Source organism: Lepidochelys olivacea (assembly GCF_965140295.1).
Source record: "Lepidochelys olivacea isolate rLepOli2 genome assembly, chromosome: 1".
NCBI classification, from domain to species: domain Eukaryota; kingdom Metazoa; phylum Chordata; order Testudines; family Cheloniidae; genus Lepidochelys; species Lepidochelys olivacea.
The window spans coordinates 160,044,790-160,068,351 of NC_140411.1; the positions used below are offsets into that span (position 1 = coordinate 160,044,790).

The 23,562-nt window shown below is 43.5% G+C and overlaps 1 protein-coding gene across 1 annotated transcript; it reads left to right on the top strand.

The window, feature by feature from the left end:
* Window positions 1–356: 356 nt before the first annotated feature.
* Window positions 357–22,347, top strand: LOC311518727 (uncharacterized protein; the record flags this gene model as incomplete). The annotated part of the gene is made up of 6 exons (XM_084624722.1): window positions 357–438; window positions 1,986–2,132; window positions 3,385–3,531; window positions 5,271–5,417; window positions 7,518–7,664; window positions 22,193–22,347. The coding sequence occupies 6 exons, from the start codon at window positions 357–359 to the stop codon at window positions 22,345–22,347; spliced, it is 825 nt and encodes a 274-aa protein (XP_084480848.1).
* Between the last annotated feature and the right edge of the window lie 1,215 nt (window positions 22,348–23,562).

The following is a 23,562-nucleotide window of genomic DNA, read 5'->3' on the forward strand; positions in this document are numbered from 1 at the left end:
ACCATGTTTATTACACAACCTTGCTTAAACATGGATATTTTTGCAGTGTAGATGGAGCAAAAAGATATACATGCAGTAGATGGATCATTGTCTGGAAAATGTAATCAAAATCTAGAAACTGATACAAGTCCTAGTCAAATCAATGGAAAGATTTCCGTTGGCTTTAATGGATAGAGCCCATACAAACTGATCCAAAGATCACTGAAGTCAGTAGGAGTCGTTCCATTGACTTCAATGAGCTTTTTGATTCATAGATATACCTGAGGATATGAAATGAGCCCCTTTAGATGTGAAAGATTTTCAAACTACATTCAAATTTTTCAGAAGAATCTGAAGGCTGAAGATTACAAAGTGAAATGGAAGAGAAGGGGGTTTGGTTACTGGCGGTGGTCCTGGTATTGGAATGCAGAATCCTGATTGAAGGAGGTGAAATACCAAGTAAGTACAATTAACATTTCATCCCAAGGTGATGATGTATGAGCCAATACAAAACTTCTATTGACTTCATATGATCATGGCTCATTCCCTACTCAAAGCAAGGTAATGTATCTATGGGAAATATGTCTTGGTTTCCAGTGTTCTCCCCCTACATCAGACTTTTGCTCTCTCTCAGAGATACTGGCTGCCAGATAGGCAACCATAGAATTTGTAGCTTCACCAATGGAAGTTCTAAGAAATGATCAAACCTTTCCTGAAGTAGAAACCGTCTCATGCACAGTAATTAGAAGCATTGTCAGGAAATGGTTATTAAATGGGCAGCCTCTGTCCCTTCTCAGTAGACCTCTCTCCCAAAATGTAGTTTCCCATTTCAGGCCAGGAAACCCAGGAGGTCACCCTCCAAGAGTTACACTCTGCATCTCCTCAAAAATGGTACCAGCGATCTCTCTAATCTGGCAGACAAAGACATACAAAGATCTAGTGGATGGAAATGAAGCTTGAAAAATTCAAACTGGAAATAAGGTGTGAATTCTGAAGAGTGAGGGTAATTAACTACTGTAAGATTTACCAAGGGATGCAGTAAATTTTGTATCACTTGCAGTCTTTTAAATCAAGCATAGCTGTCTAAGTGCTGCTCGTTACTGGGCTTTGATGAAGGGAGTAATAGGTGAAATTCTAGGGCTATGTTACGCAGAGGAGACAAGATACTTTCAAAGCTGGAGGTGGGGAAACAAAGGGTCTGTCTGTCTGTGTGGTGCTTTTGCCGGGAACAGATCAGGAATGCAGTCTCAGAAACTCTGTTAAGTTAGTAAGTCATCTAGCTAGAAATGCGTTAGATTTCCTTTTGTTTAATGGTTCGTAAAATACTCGGTGCTGAATGGAATGTATAGTCCTGTTTTTTTGTCTTTTTGTAACTTAAGGTTTTGCCTAGAGGGATTCTCTATGTTTTAGAGTAACAGCCGTGTTAGTCTGTATTCGCAAAAAGAAAAGGAGTACTTGTGGCACCTTAGAGACTAACCAATTTATTAGAGCATAAGCTTTCGTGAGCTACAGCTCACTTCATCAGATGCATATCGTGGAAACTGCAGCAGACTTTATATATACACAGAGAATATGAAACAATACCTATTCCCACCCCACTGTCCTGCTGGTAATAGCTTATCTAAAGTGATCATGTGCTGGAAATGGCCCACCTGATGATTACAACTCTCACCTCTACTGACTGCGGTGACATTCCTATGCACTAAAGTAATCAGAGCTGGGCACCCAACTCTTTAAGTGCCTCTTCAAAATCCCACTCTACAATGTAATAGTTCATCAGCTTTTACTTGTAAGAACTGAGATTTCATTTCACAATTTCCCAGTTTTTCTACTGTTAGGGGTGTTTAAATTGAGGGGATTCCAGATTGAAAGAGCGATAAATTTTAACTTCTGAAAGCATAGGAGATAAATGACACTGCCATTAAGATAAAAATTTGAATGAGCAGAGTACTGAAAACTAACCACAAACAGGAAAATACACAAAATCTTGGACTTGTCTTTAACAGGTACAGAGGAATGTGCTATGGACTCAATGGAAAGAAAGAACTGTGGTTATTCAGGCATTTCAGTAGAAGATTGCAAATCTAAAGGATGTTGTTTTGATGCAAAATACCCCGGTGTGCCCTGGTGTTTCTATCCTCACCTAAAAAAAGGTAACATACTTCTATGAAATGTGTATAACTATCCCATTACATGAATGTACAAAACTAATGGAAGTGGAGAATGATGCTTGTTTTCTCCCTGGCCTGCACTATACTTTGTGCGATGCTGGCAAATCCTTTTTTGACAGAACTTCATGGGCTCTTCCTTTATTTTCTTATCTTTCTCTCTTATACACACTCACAGTATCACACGCTCCCCAGTGTGTATCATCCTTAATTGGCTCCCTGTACTAGTCCTAATCCATTCTCATGTTTAGTGGACTGTGTGCCTGACTCAAAATATCCGAGAGGATAATCTGTCAGGTTCCCGCTGGGGTGCCACCTGGATCTGGGGTGCCATTGAACCCTCTGACCCACCAGCTTGGGCTCCCACTCACACTGAGCTGCTGTGATAAGTTGTACTTTCACCAGCATTCACATTGCCATTCAGTCTGTGAATCTGTACTCCTGTGGAGGCAAATCTTTGTCAGAAACTGCCTTACTTCCTAATGCACAAACACAGTGTATTTCAGGTGGTGGCTTAAAATGAAACCACATCATTTTTAAGGATAGGGGACTAATGGTCATCCTTTATATTAACATTCCATTCATAAATGGTTTATAAAGGGTTAATGAATTACTAAGCGTTAATCCATTTTTGAGAAATTGTTGGAGCCAAAGAGGTCTGAACAGGAACTTTCCTGGGAAAACAGTGCTGTACGGGTTCCAGGCAGGAAAAAGAAGTGGCAGAGCTCTCATGCGGGCTGGATTTGGGATGCCGTTTCACATTTCTGCTGAATCAGGCTGTGTGTTCCACTACTGAGCCCAGTCACAGCAATGCTACAGGAGCAGAAGGGGCAAGCTCAGTACTCGCAGTTTAGTGGAAGGTGGATTAGACTGGAATGGAGGAGAGCATGATTACAACTCTCACCTCTACTGACTGCGGTGACATTCCTATGCACTAAAGTAATCAGAGCTGGGCACCCAACTATCTAAGTGCCTCTTCAAAATCCTACTCTACAATATTATAGTTCATCAGGTTTTCCTTGTAAGAACTGAGATTTCATTTCACAATTTCCCAGTTTTTCTAATGGTAGGTGTTTAAATTGAGGGGATTCCAGATTAAAAGAGCTATAAATTTCAAATTCTGAAAGCATAGGAAATAAATGACACTGCCATTAAGCTAAAAAATGTGAACAAGCAGAGTACTGAAAACTAACCACAAACATGAAAATACAGATATCTTGGACTTTGTCTTTAACAGGTACAGATGAATGTGCTATGGACGTAAAAGAAAGAAAGAACTGTGGTTATTCAGGCATTTCAGTAAAAGATTGCAAATCTAAGGGATGTTGTTTTGATGCAAAATACCCAGGTGTGCCATGGTGTTTCTATCCTCTCCTGAAAAAAGGTAACATACTTCTATGAAATGTGTATAATTATCCCATTACTTGAATATACAAAACTAATGGAAGTGGAGAATGATGCTTGTTTTCTCCCTGGCCTGCATTATGTTTTGTGTGATGCTGGCAAATACCTTTTTGACAGAACTTCATGGGCTCTTCCTTTATTTCCTTATCTTTATCCCTTGTATACACTCACGGTATCACATGCAGCCCAGTGTGTTTCATCCTTAATTGGCTGTCTGTACTAGTCCTAGTCCAATCTCATCTTTAGTGGACCATGTGTGCTTGACTCAAAATAGCCAGTAGTGCGTAAAGTGGGGAGGGTAGGTACTGTGTCAGGTTCCCCCTGGGGTGCCACCTGGAACTGGGGTACCACCGAGCCCTCTGACCCACCAGCCTGGGCTCCCACTCATACTGTGCTGCTGTGATAAGTTGCAAAGTCCTCTAAGCTTGTACTTTCACCAGCATTCACATTGCCATTCAATCTGTGAATCTGTACTTCTGTGGAGACAAATCTTTGTCAGAAACTGCCTTACTTCCTAATACACAACCACAGCGTATTTCAGGTGGCGGCTTAAATCAAAACTACATAATTTTTAAGGATAGGGGACTAATGGCCATCCTTTTTATTAACATTCCATTCAAAAAGGGTTTATAAAAAATTAATAAATTACCAAGGGTTAATCTATTTTTATAAATTGTTGGAGACAAACATGTCATTAGTTTATTCATAGCCTTGTCTAATAACAACTTCTATTGATGTGTTTATAACCATCCATAACACTAATCCTATTTCTAAGATGATATCGCATAATATTGAGTATTCATTTATTAACACTTTATATGCCATGTATAAACGAAAACGGAATATAAAATAAGACCAGTATAATAAATGTCCAGGAGTCCAGTCAGGGCAATTCAACACACGTAGTACAGAAATACTCACTCTTAGCACTGCCTTCCCTTGCAGTGACTATCCCCAGAGGAGCATAACTTTATAAACCAACACTTTTAGCTTCCTTCTTTAACCAAGAGTGTATGGAAATCCTGTGTCTTACGTTAGCCAACGGGATTTCAATATTGAGAAAGATGATTCCCAGTATTTGTATTCAAGAATACCAGACTTAGCCTTAGTGTGAGCCGTGGGACCAGGTAAACTACTCTGAACAGGAACTTTCCTGGGAAAACAGTGCTGTACGGGTTCCAGGCAAGAAAAAGGAGCAGCAGAGCTCTCACGCGGGCTGGATTTGGGATGCCGTTTCATATTTCTGCTGAATTAGGCCGTGTGTGCTCCGCTGCCGAGCCCAGTCACAGCAATGCTATGGGACTGGAAGAGGCGAGCTCAGTACTCGCAGGTTAGTGGAAGGTGGATTAGACGGGAATAGAGGAGAGCATGATTACAACTCTCACCTCTACTGACTGCGGTGACATTCCTATGCACTAAAGCAATCAGAACTGGGCACCCAACTCTCCAAGGCCCTCTTCAAAATCCAACTCTACAACATTATAGTTTGTCAGCTTTGACTTGGAAGAACTGAGATTTCATTTCACAATTTCCCAGTTTTTCTACTGGTAGGGTGTTTAAATTGAGGGGATTCCAGATTGAAAGAGCGATAAATTTCAACTTCTGAAAGCATAGGAGATAAATGACACTGCCGTTAAGATAAAAATTTGAATGAGCAGAGTACTGAAAACTAACCATGATCAGGAAAATACACAGAATCTTGGACTTTGTCTTTAACAGGTGCAGATGAATGTGCTATGGACTCAATGGAAAGAAAGAACTGTGGTTATTCAGGCATTTCAGTGAAAGATTGTACATCTAAAGGATGTTGTTTTGATGCAAAATACCCCGGTGTGCCCTGGTGTTTCTATCCTCACCTAAAAAAAGGTAACATACCTCTATGAAATGTGTATAACTATCCCATTACATGAATGTACAAAACTAATGGAAGTGGAGAATGATGCTTGTTTTCTCTCCAGCCTGCATTATGCTTTGTGTGATGCTGGCAAATACCTTTTTGACAGAACTTCATGGGCTCTTCCTTTATTTTCTTATCTTTCTCTCTTATACACACTCACAGTATCACACGCTGCTCAGTGTGTTTCATCCTTAATTGCTCCCTGTACTAGTCCTAGTCCATTCTTATGTTTAGTGGACCATATGTGCTTGAGTCAAAATATTCAATAATGTGCAACGTGCAGAGGAAACCCTTACTTACGGCATGAGCCAGCTCCCGTTAACATCAATAGGAAATTTCTTTTAATACACTTTAGATTAAAAATCTAAATCTTTTCTATGCACATTTCTATTGGAAAACATTTTGAGAATTTTTCGTGACCAGCTTTAATGCGAGCATCAAAGGTGTTCCCTGGTGCTTCATTCCCTACTCAAAGCCAGGCCATGTATCAATGGGCAATAATCTTGGTTTCCAATGTTCCTTCACTACATCAGACTTTTTTGCTCTCTCTTGGAGATACTGACTACCAAAAAGGCAACCATAGCATTTGTAGCTTCACTAATGAATGTTCTAAGAAATAATTTAACATTTTCTGAAGTAGAAACCGTCGCATTCCCAATAATTAGAAGCATCCTCAGGAAATTGTTATTAAATGGGCAGCCTCTGTCTCTCCTCAGTGAACCTCTCTCCAAAATGTAGGGTTTCCCATTTCAGGCCAGGAAACCCAGCAGGTCACCCTCCTAGCGTTACACTATCCATCTCCTGGAAAGTGGTACCAGAGATCTCACTAATCTGGCAGACAAAAGAATAGCAAGATCCAGTGGCTGGAAGTGAAGCTTGAAAAATTCATACTGGAAATAAGGTGTGAATTTTGAATACTGAGAGTAATTAACTAATATTTAAGGATAGTGGACTAATGGTCATCCTTTATATTAACATTGCATTCAAAAAGGGTTTATAAAAAATTAATAAATTACCAAGGGTTAATCCATTTTTATAAATTGTTGGAGCCCAACAGGTCATTAGTTTATTCATAGCCTTGGCTTATAACAACTTCTACTGATGTGTTTATAACCATCCATAAAACTAATCCCATTTCTCACATGCGCATAATAGCTATTAACACTTTATATGCCAGGCATAAATGAAAACTGAATATCAAATAAGACCAGAATAATAAATATCCAGGAGTCCAGTCAGGGCAATTCAACACACATAGTACAGAAAAACTCACTCTTAGCACTGCCTTCCCTTGCAGTGACTATCCCCAGAGGAGCATAACTTTATAAACCAACACTTTTAGCTTCCTTCTTTAACCAAGAGTGTGTGGAAATCCTGTGTCTTATGTTAGCCAACAGGATTTCAATATTGAGAAAGATGATTCCCAGTATTTGTCTTCAAGAATACCAGACTTAGCCGTCGTATGTGCCGTGGGGCCAGGTAAACTACTCTGAACAGGAACTTTCCTGGGAAAACAGTGCTGTACGGGTTCCAGGCAGGAAAAAGAAGTGGCAGAGCTCTCATGCGGGCTGGATTTGGGATGCTGTTTCACATTTCTGCGGAATCAGGCCATGTGTTCCACTGCCGAGCCCAGTCACAGCACTGCTATGGGAGTGGAAGGGATGAGCTCAATACTCATAGTTTAGTAGAAGGTGGATTAGACTGGAATGGAGGAGAGCATGATTACAACTCTCACCTCTACTTGACTGTGGTGACATTCCTATGCACTAAAGCAATCAGAGCTGGGCACCCAACTCTCTAAAGCCCTTTTCAAAATCTCACTCTACAATGTTATAGTTTGTCAGGTTTTACTTGTAAGAACTGAGATTTCATTTCACAATTTCACATTTTTTCTACTGGTAGGGGTGTTTAAATTGAGGGGATTCCATTTTGAGAGAGCTACGAATTTTAACTTCTGAAAGCATAGGAGATAAATGACACTGCTATTAAGCTAAAAATGTGAACGAGCAGAGTTCTGAAAACTAACCACAACCAGAAAAGTACAGATATCTTGTACTTTGCCTTAACAGGTGCAGGTGAATGTGCTATGGACGTGAAAGAAAGAAAGAACTGTGGTTATTCAGGCATTTCAGTGAAAGATTGTACAACTAAAGGATGTTGTTTTGATGCAAAATACCCAAGTGTGCCCTGGTGTTTCTATCCTCCCCTAAAAAAAGGTAACATACTTCTATGAAATGTGTATAATTATCCCATTACTTGAATATACAAAACTAATGGAAGTGGAGAATGATGCTTGCTTTCTCCCTGGCCTGCATTGTGCTTTGTGCGATGCTGGCAAATCCCTTTTTGACAGAACTTCATTCACTCTTACTTTATTTTCTTATCTTTCTCCCTTATATACACTCACGGTATCACATGCTGCGCAGTGTGTTTCATTCTTTATTGGCTCCCTGTACTAGTCCTAGTCCAATCTCATCTTTAGTGGACCATGTGTGCCTGACTCAAAATAGCCAGTAGTGTGTAAAGTGGAGAGGGTAGGTACTGTCAGGTTCCCCCTGGGGTGCCACCTGGAACTGGGGTACCACTGAGCCCTCTGACCCACCAGCTTGGGCTCCCACTCATACTGAGCTGCTGTGATAAGTTGCAAAGCCCTCCAAGCTTTTACCTTCACCAGCATTCACATTGCCATTCAGTCTGTGAATCTGTACTTCTGTGGAGACAAATCTTTGTCAGAAACGGCCTTACTTCCTAATGCACAACCACAGTGTATTTCAGGTGGCGGCTTAAAATGAAACCACATCATTTTTAAGGATAGGGGACTAATGGTCATCCTTTATATTAACATTCCATTCATAAAGGGTTTATAAAGGGTTTATAAAGGGTTAATGAATTACTAAGCGTTAATCCATTTTTGAGAAATTGTTGGAGCCAAAGAGGTCTGAACAGGAACTTTCCTGGGAAAACAGTGCTGTACGGGTTCCAGGCAGGAAAAAGAAGTGGCAGAGCTCTCATGCGGGCTGGATTTGGGATGCCGTTTCACATTTCTACTGAATCAGGCTGTGTGTTCCACTACTGAGCCCAGTCACAGCAATGCTACGGGAGTGGAAGGGGCAAGCTCAGTACTCACAGTTTAGTGGAAAATGGATTAGATTGGAGGATAATCCGAGAGGATAATCTGTCAGGTTCCCCCTGGGGTGCCACCTGGATCTGGGGTGCCATTGAACCCTCTGACCCACCAGCTTGGGCTCCCACTCACACTGAGCTGCTGTGATAAGTTGTACTTTCACCAGCATTCACATTGCCATTCAGTCTGTGAATCTGTACTCCTGTGGAGCCAAACCTTTGTCAGAAACTGCCTTACTTCCACTGAGCCCTCTGACCCACCAGCTTGGGCTCCCACTCATACTGAGCTGCTGTGATAGGTTGCAAACACTTTATATCCCACTGATGAATGATAACTTAATATCAAGTGAGACCAGAATAATAAAGATCCAGTAGTCCAGCCAGGGTAATTCAGCACACATAGTACAGAAAATCTCACTCTTAGCACTCCCTTCCTTTGAAGTGACTATCCCCAAACAAGCATAACTTTATAAACCAACTCTCTTAGCTTCCTTCTTTAACCAAGAGTGTGTGGAAATCCTGTGTTTTATGTTAGCCAATGGGATTTCAATATTGAGAAAGATGACTCCCAGTATTTGTCTTCAAAAATACCAAGCTTATTTTAATTTAACAAATTTAATTTAATTTAATTTAGATTAAAAATCTAAATGTTTTCCATGAACATTTTCATTGGAAAACACTTTGACAATTTTTTTTTACCAGCTTTACTGCTGGTTGGAAACTTGAAGGTAGGGAGGGGAATAGTAAAAAAGGGTAAATAAAATTCATGGTTTAGCATCAGAATAACTTTTCAACTAGTTTTAGTGATTTTTTCATCTTCATTAACCTGAAAAATAGAGAATATTTATTGTAGGGGCATCTCAGTTATCTCTTCCCTATGCAGATATATGCCCTGGTCTACACTAGGACTTTAGGTCGAATTTAGCAACGTTAAATCGATTTAAACCTGCACCCGTACACACAGTGAAGCCCTTTATTTCGACTTAAAGGGCTCTTAAAATCGATTTCCTTACTCCACCCCTGACAAGTGGATTAGCACTTAAATCGACGTTCCCAGCTCGAATTTGGGGTACTGTGGACACAATTCGATGGTATTGGCCTCCGGGAGCTATCCCAGAGTGCTCCATTCTGACCGCTCTGGACAGCACTCTCAACTCAGATGCACTGGCCAGGTAGACAGGAAAAGAACCGCGAACTTTTGAATCTCATTTCCTGTTTGGCCAGCGTGGCAAGCTGCAGGTGACCATGCAGAGCTCATCAGCACAGGTGACCATGATGGAGTCCCAGAATCGCAAAAGAGCTCCAGCATGGACCGAACGGGAGGTACGGGATCTGATCGCTGTTAGGGGAGAGGAATCCGTGCTATCAGAACTCCGTTCCAGTTTTCGAAATGCCAAAACCTTTGTGAAAATCTCCCAGGGCATGAAGGACAGAGGCCATAACAGGGACCCGAAGCAGTGCCGCGTGAAACTGAAGGAGCTGAGGCAAGCCTACCAGAAAACCAGAGAGGCGAACAGCCGCTCTGGGTCAGAGCCCCAAACATGCCGCTTCTATGATGAGCTGCATGCCATTTTAGGGGGTTCAGCCACCACTACCCCAGCCGTGTTGTTTGACTCCTTCAATGGAGATGGAGGCAATACGGAAGCAGGTTTTGGGGACGAAGATGATGATGAGGAGGAGGTTGTAGATAGCTCACAGCAAGCAAGCGGAGAAACCGGTTTTCCCGACAGCCAGGAACTGTTTCTCACCCTAGACCTGGAGCCAGTACCCCCCGAACCCACCCAAGGCTGCCTCCTGGACCCAGCAGGCGGAGAAGGGACCTCTGGTGAGTGTACCTTTTAAAATGCTATACATGGTTTAAAAGCAAGCATGTGAAAGGATTACTTTGCCCTGGCATTTGCGGTTCTCCTAGATGTAGTCCTAAAGCCTTTGCAAAAGGTTTCTGGGGAGGGCAGCCTTATTTTGTCCTTCATGGTAGGACACTTTATCACTCCAGGCCAGTAACACATACTCGGGAATCACTGTAGAACAAAGCATTGCAGTGTATGTTTGCTGGCATTCAACCAAAATCCGTTCTTTCTCTCTCTGTGTTATCCTCAGCAGAGTGAGATATAATTCATGGTCACCTGGTTGAAATAGGGTGCTTTTCTTCAGGGACACTCAGTATAGCCCATTCCTGCTGGGCTGTTTGCCTGTGGCTGAACAGAAATGTTCCCCGCTGTTAGCCACAGGGAGGGGGGAAGGTTGAGGGGGTAGTCACGCGGTGGGAGGAGGCAAAATGCGACCTTGTAACGAAAGCACATGTGCTATGTATGTAATGTTAACAGCAAGGTTTACCCTGAAAGAGTGTAGCGACTGTTTTATAAAATGTGTCTTTTTAAATACCGCTGTCCCTTTTTTTTTCTCCACCAGCTGCATGTGTTTCAATGATCACAGGATCTTCTCCTTCCCAGAGGCTAGTGAAGCTTAGAAAGAAAAAAAAAACGCACTCGCGATGAAATGTTCTCCGAGCTCATGCTGTCCTCCCACACTGACAGAGCACAGATGAATGCGTGGAGGCAAATAATGTCAGAGTGCAGGAAAGCACAAAATGACCGGGAGGAGAGGTGGCGGGCTGAAGAGAGTAAGTGGCGGGCTGAAGAGAGTAAGTGGCGGGCTGAAGACAGGGCTGAAGCTCAAATGTGGCGGCAGCGTGATGAGAGGAGGCAGAATTCAATGCTGAGGCTGCTGCAGGACCAAACCAGAATGCTCCAGTGTATGGTTGAGCTGCAGCAAAGGCAGCTGGAGCACAGACTGCCACTGCTGCCCCTCTGTAACCAACCGCCCTCCTCCCCAAGTTCCATAGCCTCCACACCCAGACGCCCAAGAACGCGGTGGGGGGGCCTCCAGCCAACCAGCCACTCCACAACAGAGGATTGCCCAAAAAACAGAAGGCTGTCATTCAATAAATTTTAAAGTTGTAAACTTTTAAAGTGCTGTGCTTAAAGTGCTGTGTGGCATTTTCCTTTCCTCCTCCACCACCCCTCCTGGGATACCTTGGTAGTCATCTCCCTATTTGTGTGATGAATGAATAACGAATGCATGACTGTGAAGCAGCAATGACTTTATTGCCTCTGCAAGCGGTGATTAAAGGGAGGAGGGGAGGGTGGTTAGCTTACAGGGAAGTAGAGTGAACCAAGGGGCGGGGGGTTTCATCAAGGAGAAACAAACAGAACTTTCACACTGTAGCCTGGCCAGTCATGAAACTGGTTTTCAAAGCTTCTCTGATGCGTACTGCGCCCTCCTGAGCTCTTCTAACCGCCCTGGTGTCTGGCTGCGCGTAACCAGCAGCTAGGCGATTTGCCTCAACCTCCCACCCCGCCATAAACGTCTCCCCCTTACTCTCACAGATATTGTGGAGCACACAGCAAGCAGTAATAACAGTGGGAATATTGGTTTCGCTGAGGTCTAAGCGAGTCAGTAAACTGCGCCAGCGTGCCTTTAAACGTCCAAATGCACATTCTACCACCATTCTGCACTTGCTCAGCCTGTAGTTGAACAGCTCCTGACCACTGTCCAGGCTGCCTGTGTACGGCTTCATGAGCCATGGCATTAAGGGGTAGGCTGGGTCCCCAAGGATACATATAGGCATTTCAACATCCCCAACAGTTATTTTCTGGTCTGGGAAGAAAGTCCCTTCCTGCAGCTTTTGAAACAGACCAGAGTTCCTGAAGATGCGAGCGTCATGCACCTTTCCCGGCCATCCCACGTTGATGTTGGTGAAACGTCCCTTGTGATCCACCAGAGCTTGCAGCACTATCGAAAAGTACCCCTTGCGGTTTATGTACTCGCCGGCTTGGTGCTCCAGTGCCAAGATAGGGATATGGGTTCCGTCTATAGCCCCACCACAGTTAGGGAATCCCATTGCAGCAAAGCCATCCACTATGACCTGCACATTTCCCAGGGTCACTACCCTTGATATCAGCAGATCTTTGATTGCGTGAGCTACTTGCATCACAGCAGCCCCCACAGTAGATTTGCCCACTCCAAATTGATTCCCAACTGACCGGTAGCTGTCTGGCATTGCAAGCTTCCACAGGGCTATCGCCACTCGCTTCTCAACTGTGAGGGCTGCTCTCATCCTGGTATTCATGCGCTTCAGGGCAGGGGAAAGCAAGTCACAAAGTTCCATGAAAGTGCCCTTACGCATGCGAAAGTTTCGCAGCCACTGGGAATCGTCCCAGACCTGCAACACTATGCGGTCCCACCAGTCTGTGCTTGTTTCCCGAGCCCAGAATCGGCGTTCCACAGCATGAACCTGCCCCATTAGCACCATGATGCATGCATTGGCAGGGCCCATGCTTTCAGAGAAATCTGTGTCCATGTCCTGATCGCTCACGGGACCGCGCTGACGTCGCCTCCTCGCCCGGTATCGCGTTGCCATGTTCTGGTGCTGCATATACTGCTGGATAATGCGTGTGGTGGTTGATGTGCTCCTAATTGCCAAAATGAGCTCAGCGGCCTCCATGCTTGCCTTGGTATGGCGTCCGCACAGAAAAAAGGCGCGGAACGATTGTCTGCCGTTGCTCTGACGGAGGGAGGGGCGACTGACGACACGGCTTACAGGGTTGGCTTCAGGGAGCTAAAATCAACAAAGGGTGTGCCTGTACATCAAGGAGTATTTCAGGCAGGACTGCACGGAGGGTTCCAATAAGAAATGGTGCACCAAAGTTATCATTGTTATTGGAACAAGGAGGTTAGCCTGGCCTCTGATTGATACATGGCTAGATTAACCTCGCTGCGCCTTCTCTGTGACTGACTGCAGTGTGATCTAGACAGGGGAGGAGGAAAATGAGTACAAAACAAATCTGGTCTATTTCTTGTTCTGACCCACTCCATCTATCCTTTACATCTTTGGCTGGCAGCAGACAAAAAAGGCGCGAAATGATTGTCTGCCCTTGCTTTCACGGGGGGAGGGAGGGTGGGAACGGGGTCCTGACGATATGTACCCAGAACCACCCGCGACAATGTTTTAGCCCCATCAGGCATTGGGATATCAACCCAGAATTCCAATGGGCAGCGGAGACTGCGGGAACTGTGGGATAGCTACCCACAGTGCAACGCTCCGGAAGTCGACGCTTGCCTCGGTACTGTGGAAGCGCTCCGCCGAGTTAATGCACTTAATGCACTTAGAGCATTTTCTGTGGGGACACACACACTCGAATATATAAAACCGATTTAAAAAAAACGACTTCTATAAATTCGACCTAATTTCGTAGTGTAGACATACCCTATGACATACATTTGTTTCATCTCCCTGTATTGGTTTATGTGCATATGATATATACTATTATTCTGCTGCTGGCTCTCTACAGCTAGGATCCTCTGTCATTCAGTAGCCATCAGCACAAATCTCACATGAAGGGCACAAAAAGCTGGTGCAGATTCCAGTTGTGGCATCCCAGCCTTTGTGCAATTTCTACTATCAGGGCCTCTGCTCTGATCTTACTCACCACCTCCTGGGTATAACCGAACTAAAGAAAAATAAAATCTTGACACACTCCTTCTATTAGACCAGCTGAACTCCTGTGTACAGTCAGCTGAGGATGTGCAGAAGGGGACCGTTGTGCTGAACAATTGCCTGATAGACACCTCTCAATTTGTCACAGCTTTGCTGCTTCAGGATTCAGAAAAAATACTTTTCATTGACCTGTGGACTTGATGGGAAAATCTGACCCTAAAATATTGGTTTTCCCTTTTTTTTCTACCCTCAGATTATTAAAGAAAATCTACCCCAGGAACTTACACCAGCAACTTCTCTGTCAATAGAACCATTGATGAAGGAATGTGTTTAAATCTTCTGATTTCTACTCTGTAATAATTTTGATTTCCAGGTCATTCCTGTCTTATACAATGACACAGTTAATTACTGGATGGGGTGGGGTTTGGGTACCAACTATTTTTAAAAAAAAAAAAATCCTCTTCACTGGTTTAGTACTGGGCAACTGTTTATCATTTCAATAAATCCAAATAAAATTTATAACTGGTGTGTTGCATACCAGTTTGTTTTTAATGTTCCTAATGTTTCCTATTTCTTTCAAAATTATGTCCCTGATTCTCCACTTTGTTTGTGTTGCATAATAGGGAGTGGTGGCCTCAGAAAGCTGGCTGCCACTCCCTGATTCCTGACTGCTCACATCAGGAGAAGTTAGAACAGCAGAAGGCATGCTTCAACTTCTGCCTTTGGCACAAGCTAAGCTCACACCACTGTGGGAACCAGACATAGGTGGAGCCCCACTCCACTGGATCCCCATAATAAGAACATCAGAATGGCCACACTGGGTCAGACCAATGGTCCATCTAGCCCAGTATCCTGCCTTCTGACAGTAGCTGGTGCCAGGTGCCAGAACGGGGCAATTATTGAGTGATCCATCCCTTGTCATCCAATCGCCGCTTCTAGCGGTCAGAGATGTAAGGACACCTTGAGCATGGTTGTGTCCCTGATCATCTTGGCTAATAGCTACTGATGGACCTATCTTCCATGAACTTAGCTAATTCTTTTTTTAATACAGTTATAGTTTTGGCCTTCACAACATCCCCTGGCAACAAGTTCCACAGGTTGACTGTGCGTTGTGTGAAGATGTACTTCCTTTTGTTTGTTTTAAACCTGCTGCCCATTAATTTCATTGGATGATCCCTGGTACTTGTGTCATGTGCAGAGGTAAATTACACTTCCACATTCACTTTCTTCACACTATTCATGATTTTATAGACCTCTACCATATCCCTGGCCCTTAGCTGTCTCTAAACTGAACAGTCCCAGTTGTCTTAATTTCTCCTCAGATGGAAGGTTTTCCAATGTTTTCCAATGTGCATTACTTTGCATTTATCAGTATTGAATTTTATCTGCCATTTTGTTGCCAAGTCACCCAATTTAGTGAGATCCTATGATGGGGTAGACTAGGCCTTGAGGCCCCCAGCTGTAGGCCTTGCCGTGCCACACCTTGCCCCAGAAAAAGGCAGTGGAAAAGATCCTCCAAGCTGCCTAGAGAGGTGGCGTAGGATGCAGAAAATCAGAGAGGCTGCAGGGAGCAGCCAATCAGGGTCTAGCAGACTTGTATAAATGGAGCTGTGAGCCCAGAGTAAGTTCAGCCTGCTGGCGGGAACTGGGGGAGCAAGCAGTGCTCCTGGTTGACTGCAGTAGCTGAAATAGCCACGGCAGGTTGTTGCTGGCAGGGATAGGGAGCAAAGAAGATGCTCCTGGCTGGCTGCTGGCACTCGACAAAGATAAGGGCCATGAGGAAGTGGCCCAGGGAAACACAGTTAGTTAAAGTGATGTGGCACATAGTTGCTACTTAGAGGCTTCCTGGGTTGGGGCTCAAAGTAATGAGTGGGCCTGGGTCCCCTCCAACAGCCATTGGGGAAGTGGCTGTGACCTGACAGAAGGGAGTTTAGATAAGCCCAGGGAAAGGACTGTATATGGAACTGTAAACCGCTTAGAAGGGGGTTGAACTGAGACTGACCCAGCTGGAGATCCAGAGTCAGAGGACAGAAGGGCAGATGAAGAGTCACCATGGAGGAAGCCCTGGGGGTGCTGCTCCATCCAAGAGTAGGAACCTTTGCAAGTAAGCCGGCCAACTAGGGTACTGAGATAGACCCTGTTGGTCAGACTGAGGACTGGAGCCTGGGCTGGGCTACAGAGATGTTGCCAGAGGAAGGGAATTGCAATGGGCCCTGTTGGACTGTGAAGTGACTGAGACAAGGAGGAGCTGCAGGACGTTACTGAGGACTTTGAGATAGGCTCGGTTAGACAGTATACCCCGAAAGGAAGTTGTTTTCTTCAGTTCCTCACATGGACTGTGAGAGGGCGGAGGCACCAAAGGCCTGCCTGACAAGTGCAGCAGCCGACAGGGGGCACCATGATTAGAGGAAATTGGAAAAAACTGCAGACACACCATAGCAGAATGGGGTGCTCGCAAGAGGTGGGTGACATGCTGTTACAGATCCCTTTGTAAATCTTTGCCGTGAGTTTTTGTCTTAACTATCTTGACTAATTTTGCATTGTCTGAAAACTTTGCCACTTCACTATTTACCCCTTTTTCTAGATCATTTATGAATATGTTGAACAGCACTGGTCCCAGTGGAGATCCTTGGGTTACCCTGCTATTTATCTCTTTCCTTTGTGAAAACTGACCATTTATTCCTACCCTTTGTCTCCTATCTTTTAACCAGATACTTATTTATTACTTATACTTATTATTTTGTTGGTCTTTTGACTGACAGTCAACATTCAGTTGCCAGTTTGATTACTTGAGTTGTGGTTTTCCACTTAACATGGTGAACCACGTGAAGGTTATCCTCTTCCATCCAACTTCCCATCAGGCAGATTATGGACACCATACCCCAACAATGCCTGAAATTGCAGAAACCACATGCAGCCACCTCATGTCTCTGGATCTAGCCAGGGAATGGCAAAGTGTCTGGACCTCATTCACTGTTCCAAACAAGCACATTATCATTGACCCAATTAGCTGCCCTCCAGGTTTCAATCTGCTGTGCAGACTTTGGGCCATACTGAACCACATCCAAATAAACCATAGAAGCTGCAGCTACTTGATGTAATGTGGAAAATCAAAGACTCCCCTTCATGAGGCTGCAGTGAGAACATGAAAAACATCTAACACAGTGCCCCAAATAGGGATGACGACGTGAGTGATATCCACAGTGTCACAGAGGAGGCCTTGAAATGGCTTATGGACCTATAACTGGGTTTGAAGCCTAAAGCCTGAAAAACTGGAAGGAAATTTATTTTTAAAGTCTCATGAATCTTTAGGTTCTAACTCATTGTGAGCTCTGAGGGTTAGCAATCCCAGAACTCTTTCCCTCCACAGGGCCCTATGTGGAGCCATGGATCAGTGGGAAGTGAGGTAGGCAGCAGAAAGGATGGTTCTTCAGGGTCAAGGTCTCCACTCCTGGTTCAAACAAGGTGTAAAGTGGACTTACCTCAATGCTGCTGCTGAGGGGGCCAGCAGGCAGGCATGGGCACAAAAGGGAAGATGGGGCCAAGCATGTCTGGGTGGTGTTGCTCTTAGGCCAGTGCCCACGATTCCCTGCTGAAGAGACTCTATCACTGGGGATGGGAGAATGGAAGGAAAATCAGGATATACTGTTCAAATAGGGCCAGAAACTTGATCTTTTGTTAAAATTGGTCAGTAGAATTTTTTTTTTCCAAGGTGACTGTCCTTTAAGAATAAATGTAACACGGATGGTAGTGGCTTCTCATCACAAGTAGTTGTCGTACCTGCGTTTAGGAAACAACATATCCACGGTACACTAGTTCAGTAGTTTTCAACCAGGGATATACGTAACCCTGGGGGTACACAGAGGTCTTCCAGGGGGTACTTCAACTCATCTAGATATTTGCTAGTGCTTTTTATGTAGCCTGTTGTAAAACTAGGCAAAGTCAGTACACATTAAATTTCATACAATGACTTGTTTATACAGCTCTATATACTAAGAATTGTAAGTACACTATATTCCAATTGATTTATAATTATGGTAAATATGAGAATAAGCAATTTTTCAGTACTTGTCTGCTGTAACACTTCTGTATTTTTATGTCTCATTTTGTAAGCAAGTAGGTTTTAAGTGATGTGAAACTTGGGGGTATGCAAGACAAATCAGACTCCTGAAAGGGGTACAGTAGTCTGAAAAGGATGAGAGCCACTGCTCTAGTTGGTGCTGTACTTCTGCAACAGTACATTTAAAAAGAAAAAAACCTCCTTTTAACGGTCCTGCTAATTATTATAAGATTTGGACAACACTTTTTCTTGTCTACGTACCAGACTTCCCCTCTGTGTTTAGAATTCAAGCCAGTTCTCATTCACTTACCTGATCAAAAGCTGACCAAGGGCACCAGCATTAAAGGAGGGATTTCAGTTGGTGAATTTCACAACAGCCTTAATTATTTGTCTCTTTTCTGATCAGTGGCAGATGCTGGTGGGGAGGAGCAAATCTACATGGCATGCCCTTTGGTTATTATCCATGTACTCAGCAGCTCAGATATTCCATCGGTGGCAGATATAGATGCTGGGAAGGTTTTGTGGTAGAGCAAACCTACAGGGTACATGGGCTAACTGAGCAGGCTCAGAAGTGCTAGATGGTCCTATAGAAGCTACTGCTATAGAAGAAAGATTCCGGCTCCAAAATCTGTACCTTTTTCTTGCTTCTAATTGGTGTGTGGGGTAGAAAGAACCAGCCAGGTCAAGAAAACTTCCATATCCCTGATGGTTTTCGGGGAGAGAGGCAGACTGCCTTAAACTTGGGAGGTGAAGAAAGGCAGAGTCAATAGGGACTGAGGTAGGGATTTGAGGGAAATCTCCTTGTGCTTGTTTTCTGCTGTGAGCTCCCATGAAAAATTTATTTAGTTTTGTTTTTTAAACCTTTAAGTGAATTTGCTGTTGGTGAACAATACTGGATTGAACGCTCTGGACATTAAAGACCTCTGTTTATCCATATCAGTTTCGCCACTCCAGGTCAGGTCCATCTATCTCTGTATCCTGCCTATGGCAGTAGCCAGATTAGGTAGCAGCAGTGCAAGCTTCCCACATAAACCATCCCGGCCCAGGTATTTCAGCCTTGCCCTGGAGTCGGGATGACAGGGGAAGTCAGTTTTCATGCTACATTCAGGCCTTAGGCTGACCTATATTTAAAAGTTGTATTGGTATAACTTTCAGGGTTTTTTAACCAAAGTAGGTCTACTAGTATAAACCCTAATATAGATGCAGTTATACTGCTCTAAATGTGCCTTGTACCACTATAGGTTACTCTGGCTCAGAGAGCTATGAGCACTTAGATTAGGGTTGCCAGTTTTCTAATCACACAAAACCAAACACCCCTGTTCTGCCCTCTCCTCTGCCCCCTCTCCGAGACCCACCCCTTGCTCGCTCCATCCCTCCATTGCTCACTCTTCCCCACCCTCATTCACTTTCACCTGGCGAGGGCAGGAGGTTGGGGTGCGGGAAGGGGTATGGGCTCTGGGCTGGGGTTGCAGGCTCTGGGGTGGGGCTCGGTCCAAGGGGTTCAGAGTGCAGGAAGGGGTGTGGGCTCTGGCTGGGGGTGTGGGCTCTGGGGTGGGCCATGGCTGAAGGGTTTGGGGTGCAGGAGGGGGCTCTGGGCTGGGCCAGAGGGTTGAGGTGTGGGGAGGAGTGAGGACTCCAAATGGGGGTGGGGCCGGGGATGAGGGGTTTGGAGTGCAGGAAGGGGCTCCAGGCTGGGGCAGGGATAATCAATGCCCACACAAACACCACTGTTTTTAATTCCTGGGGGAGCTGCAGTAACTCTCTCTCTCTCATGGAGCACAATATAGTCCCTGAAGAGATTACATGTAGCTGCAATATTTGTCAAAGGTATCATTTCCTTCTTTGTCTTCTCACTTCCATTCCCAGTAAGGTGCAGACAATAGTCACGTTATATAGAATAGTTCACTTTCCTTTTTGCCTTACAAAGTTTTCTATATCGGGTTTGGGGTGGAGGGAATTTGTCCCCATCCCTTCAATTCAGTCCCTACCCCCAGCTTCTCTCATTCACAGATGAACTGCTCCTAAATTCTTGTCCGTGGTTTTGTTGAAGGCGGTTTGGTGAAACTATCCCCTTGTGGTTCAGATCTCTAATTTTTGCTCTGCCTACTCTAGATAGTATTATGATGCGGATGGCATGAGAACCTATCTAACCATATTAACGTGTGATTCGTTCACTCTCATTTCCTTGGTGGGTGAATTGTAGGGTATTTTTTGTTTTGTCAAGGCTTTGTTTTGAAGGGGGGAGTTGTTTATGTATGAGCTTCTGTGTGTTTATATTAGCACATGTACAAAAAGGGGAGATGACTACCTAGGAAGGAGTACTGAGGAAAGGGAGCTGGGGGTCAGTGGACCACAAGCTAAATATGAGTCAACAGTGTAACACTGTTGCAAAAAAAGCGAACATCATTCTGGGATGTGTTAGCAGGAGTATTGTAAGCAAAACACGAGAAGTAATTCTTCCGCTCTACTCTGCAATGATTAGGCCTCAGCTGGTGTATTGTGTCCAGTTCTGTGCACCACATTTCAGGAAGGATGTGAACAAATTGGAGAAAGTCCAGAGAAGAGCGACAAAAATGATTAAAGGTCTAGAAAGCACGAACTATGAGGGAAGATTTAAAAAATTTCTTTTGTTTAGTCTGGAAAAGAGAAGACTAAGGGGAGACTTGATAACAGTTTTGAAGTATGTAAAAGGCTGTTACAAGGAAGAGGGAGAATTTTCTTTTTCTTAACCTCTGAGACTAGGACAAGAAGCAATGGGCTTAGATTGCAACGAGAGGTTTAGGTTGGACATTAGGAAAAACTTCCTTACTGTCAGGGTGACTAAGCACTGGAATAAGATGCAAGACAAATAGTTCAGACATCGGTGAGAGGTTTATTGCAGGAGTGGATGGATGAGATTCTGTGGCCTGCATTGTGCAGGAGGCCAGACTAGATGATCATAATGGTCCCTTCTGACCTTAATATCTATGAGAATTAGGCCCAGACCTCTAGGAAGTAGGACCATATATATAAATAAATAATTATTATTGATGTCTATTGAAGGTAAAGCTATCTACGGGGTGACTTCAGTTTTAAATGTGGAAACTGGCAGGCTATTTCTGATCAGGCTGTGCAATTGCATCTGAGAAATGTAAAGCTTAAATTGCCATTTATTTATTTTCTTTATCAACAATCAGTGGGGGGTTTGTATAGGATAAAAGCACAAAGATATGTCTGGTGTCAATAGGGATTAACCATTTTGTCCAAGACACAGCTAGAAAGCTGAATTTAAAGGCAGAGGAAATCTGCAATGAGGGTGTGACTGGAAAGATGGATTCCAAGCTCCAGTTCATTACAAACATGGGCCCTGATCAACTCTCAGTCAATGAAAAGACTTCAGTGGGAAATGGATTGAGCTCATGGCATTTTTTCCATGACAGGAATCCTTTGCAAGTGCATATCATGAAATCAAATCCAAGTGACACAGAATTATCTGATTAGTTCATCAGTTCTCTTCATCTAAACAAGGTTTGTTTGAGCACATCTAGTGCTCGTGAAAAGTTCTAGCATGAAAGCCCTGGAGACTAAAATCTCCAGCAGCATGGGTAGTAGCATTGCATACTTGTCCACATTGCCCTGTCCAGGTGCTTTAACCATGATCTGGAGGAAGTACCTGCGGGGTGAGGAGGTAGTTCAGTCTCCTTGGTCCATTGAGTCCTTGTGTCTCTGTTAAGACAGCCAACAAATTTATCAATCCATGCCATATGTGATGGGTTAGCCATGTGGATACTTGTCCATTTGGAAATAGACTATGATCATGTAGGCCACAGAAAAGTCTTTAGCTGGTAATTTTAATTCATACCCAACTTGCGCTAGTTTCATCTTTTTGGTAATATTTTAATCTGTAGTATTTGTATTGACAATAGGATGATGTATTTTTCTCCAGAACTGACAGTAATTGGTTTCTCTTGGGAAGTCAGAGAGAGAAATATCCACTTTCCAGGAAAGGGCAACCTATTTAGAGCACAAAAATACCAAAGAAGCATCTAGCAATTTTTGTTTTGCTGCTTTTATTGTTTCAGGCAGGTACATGATACTAAAGTATAGAAAAAAGACTGCAGTGGTAAACTATGTCATTGTAAAGAAAACAGAGGGATCAGAAATGACCTGCATGGAAATCAGCATCATTGCAGCTTGCATACATTGTACAGATGAGTGCACTTTGTCATTGTCATAATGAAGAACTCCACCGTGAGAGACACGTTTCTAGAGAAGATCCATTTTATAGTTGACATTCTGGGTGGAGAAGGAAAAAAATGAAAATGACTACTGCCCAGTGCGTTACCTATCTCAAACAATTTCAACAACACCCATTTCACAAACACTGACATCATTCTGAAAGTTAGGACTATGTTTAATTTTCCCCGTCAGCAATAGAGGAAACAAATTAGTAACTGAACTCTAAATATTTTCACATAAGGGGGTGCCAGATGGTGTTGAATAGGAAGGAAATGAAAAAATAAATGAGAGGGAAAAACTGAAAACCAGTTTAAACAAGATTCTCCTCAACCTCCCAAATCCTCTCAGTTTTTCCTCTGTTTCCTCCTCTTCTTTCAATGTATCTATTAATTGTAGATGACCAATCTCTCTAAGGCAGTCACATTTGTAATCTTCCATTTATCTTTGAAATCTACTGATTTACTAAAATGTCATTTCTGCTTCACCGTGTGGCTTCTGTACACACTAGTGTGTAAGAATGCATTTAGTTATATGGTTGCATTCACAAGATGGTAACGTCACCATGCAGAAGACAGCACCAATCCCTACCTTAGCATGACATTTAACTGATCACAGGACTCCTCCTGAAAGTTGCTGCATTGACTTTAATGGAAGGGGAAGATGCTCAACACCTTGCAGAACTGGGATTTATACAAATAAGTCTGTCTGCCAGCACTGAAAAAACTGACATCCTTCACACACTTACCTTCTACTGGAACTGGTTTGAAACACCAGGGGCTATCTGGAGCATCTGAATTAAAGCAGCATTGTCTTGCACTACATTCAATTTCAGTGATGCCTGGATACCCACAGTTTTCTCTTGCTTTTGGTTGCACATCACATTCACCTGGAGCTATTTAAAATGAAGTACAAGGTAAACAGCCTAACATATTTTTCCTTAAATCATTATGAATCTGTTAAATTGCACCGGCCTGTAAATGACACTTTCAGCCACATCAAGCACTTTTGTAAACCTAAACAATTTATTACCTTAAACTATAAATAGACCCAGCTCAAAACAGTCCCTCAGCAGGGGACCAAGCAGTGAAATGGGTTATTTCCTTAGACTTATATTGCAGAAGAAATACGTTCAAATTCACAATTTAAATGAGTCTAGTGTCCTGAGACTGCTGAATATTTGCTCTTACCACTATAGGGTGACCAGATGTCCCAA